Source organism: Myotis davidii, unplaced genomic scaffold, assembly GCF_000327345.1.
Source record: "Myotis davidii unplaced genomic scaffold, ASM32734v1 scaffold1036, whole genome shotgun sequence".
NCBI classification, from domain to species: domain Eukaryota; kingdom Metazoa; phylum Chordata; class Mammalia; order Chiroptera; family Vespertilionidae; genus Myotis; species Myotis davidii.
Genome location: NW_006287260.1, coordinates 1833732 through 1835425, shown reverse-complemented (window position 1 = coordinate 1835425; position 1694 = coordinate 1833732). Strand labels below are relative to the sequence as shown.

The 1694-nt window shown below is 56.3% G+C and overlaps 1 protein-coding gene across 1 annotated transcript in view; it reads right to left on the bottom strand.

Moving 5' to 3' along the window:
• Nucleotides 1-206: 206 nt before the first annotated feature.
• Nucleotides 207-1694, bottom strand: part of CDKN1A (cyclin-dependent kinase inhibitor 1A (p21, Cip1)) — a 4631-nt gene continuing 3143 nt past the window's right edge. The window contains exon 3 of the mRNA XM_006759030.2: nucleotides 207-1595. Within this exon, the coding sequence (XP_006759093.1) occupies nucleotides 1546-1595 (50 nt within the window). The 3' untranslated portion in view covers nucleotides 207-1545. The remainder of the gene's footprint in view (nucleotides 1596-1694) is intronic.

The following is a 1694-nucleotide window of genomic DNA, read 5'->3' as shown; positions in this document are numbered from 1 at the left end:
TACTGACAGTGGTGATCTTGGCAGGGGTGTGATGATTTAGTTTTTAAATTTTGTTCTTGTTTGTCCCTTTTCGGCCTGATAGTCCTTCTTTTGCTAAGCTTTTTGCATTTTTTTTAATTTAAATGCTTCAGTTTTTAAATGATAAAAACAACAACAACAAAAGCCCACACCACCTCCGCCTACTTATTCTTAAAAATAACAAGGTATATTTACAAGTAAAGTTTCCAAGAAATATTTATTGAGCACCTGCTGTATATCCAGCACTGGGGGATGGGGGGGCGGGGGCTGTGAGGGACACAGAGCCTTACAGGATGTGGCCCTGCCCTGTAGAGGTGTGCAGTCTAGTAAAGACAGGAGAATACAGTCCAAGACAGGGTGTTACAGGAGGTGTGAGGGGTTGGGGCAGACCCACTAAGTGCTTCGGCGCCTCCGGGGGCTCAGCGTTCAGCACCAGGAAAGATACACAACTCGCAGGCCCGCTGTCAGCCTGCTCGTGAGCCCATCCGCAGCCTCACTCCCACCGTTTAAAACACCTGACTCCTTGCTCAGCTGCTTTTCAAAGTGCAATGAATGGGAGAGGGTGGAGCAGAGGGGGAGACCCTGGGATGAGTTCCAGGGGCAGGTGTCACTCCCTCCTAGAAACATCTGCTTCCCCCACCCACACATCCCCCTCAGAGAGATGGCCACTCCCGGAGGCCTGCGGACCACCCCGACCCTGCCCCCAGGGGGAGAGGAGGGGCGCCCACTGCTCCAGCTGCCCGAGGTGGATCCTGCCCTTCAGTCCACTGAGTTGGGGGCACAGGCACCCCAGAGCAGCTGCCCAGGGCTGGGAGAGGATAGAGGGGGAGGGGAGAAGCAGAGAGGGACTTGGGCTGGAAAATCGGGGCGCCTGGGCAGGAAGGGGCGTGAGGGAGGCTGGTGCTTTGCTGCGGGATCCTGCCTCCGCCGGCCCTCACAGGGCAGAGTGGGTAGCAGGGGCCGGAGGGTGCCAGTCCCCACCCCTGTTCCAGCGTGGCCACTTCAAGGTCACCCTGCCCACCCTTAGAGGAGGCGAGGGGACGCCAACGTTTGGATGACACCCCACCCCCCACGCTGCTGGGCCCCTTCAAAGTGCTATCTCTTCACTTCTCTCAGGGTAAGGAACTGGGTCTGAGAGTGAAGGGAAGGAGCAGAAGGGACAGAGGGAGCCAGGCCCCTCCCAAGCACCACCCAGCAGGCGAGGGTCAGGCCGGCCCCACCTTACCTCTGGGAGAGAAGAAATAGTGAGTGTAGGATAAGGAGGTTTTAAATAATGTGTAGTTTGCATAATAAAAATGCCTGGCAATCCAATAGGCCTATCATTCCGCTGTGTTTTCTTTAAATAATTCTAATGCCAGCAGCGGCGGGGTGGGGAGGTGGTGGCGATCAGGCTATGTACAGGAGGAGGAGTTTAAATTAAAACAGACACAATAATTAAGACACACAAACGGAAGGACTGAGGCGCAAGGTGTAGAGCGGGCCTGCGGGAGGCCGTGTTTCCAGGAGCGAGAGGCTTCCCGTGGGCGGTTAGGGCCTCCTCTTGGAGAAGATCAGCCGGCGTTTGGAGTGATAAAAATCTAAGGGGAGAGAGCAGAGGTCAGCCAGGCCAGGAGAGAGAGAGAGGCCACCGAGAGCCACCCAACCAGGCCAACGGCAGAGGGGCCACGACCCCGCCC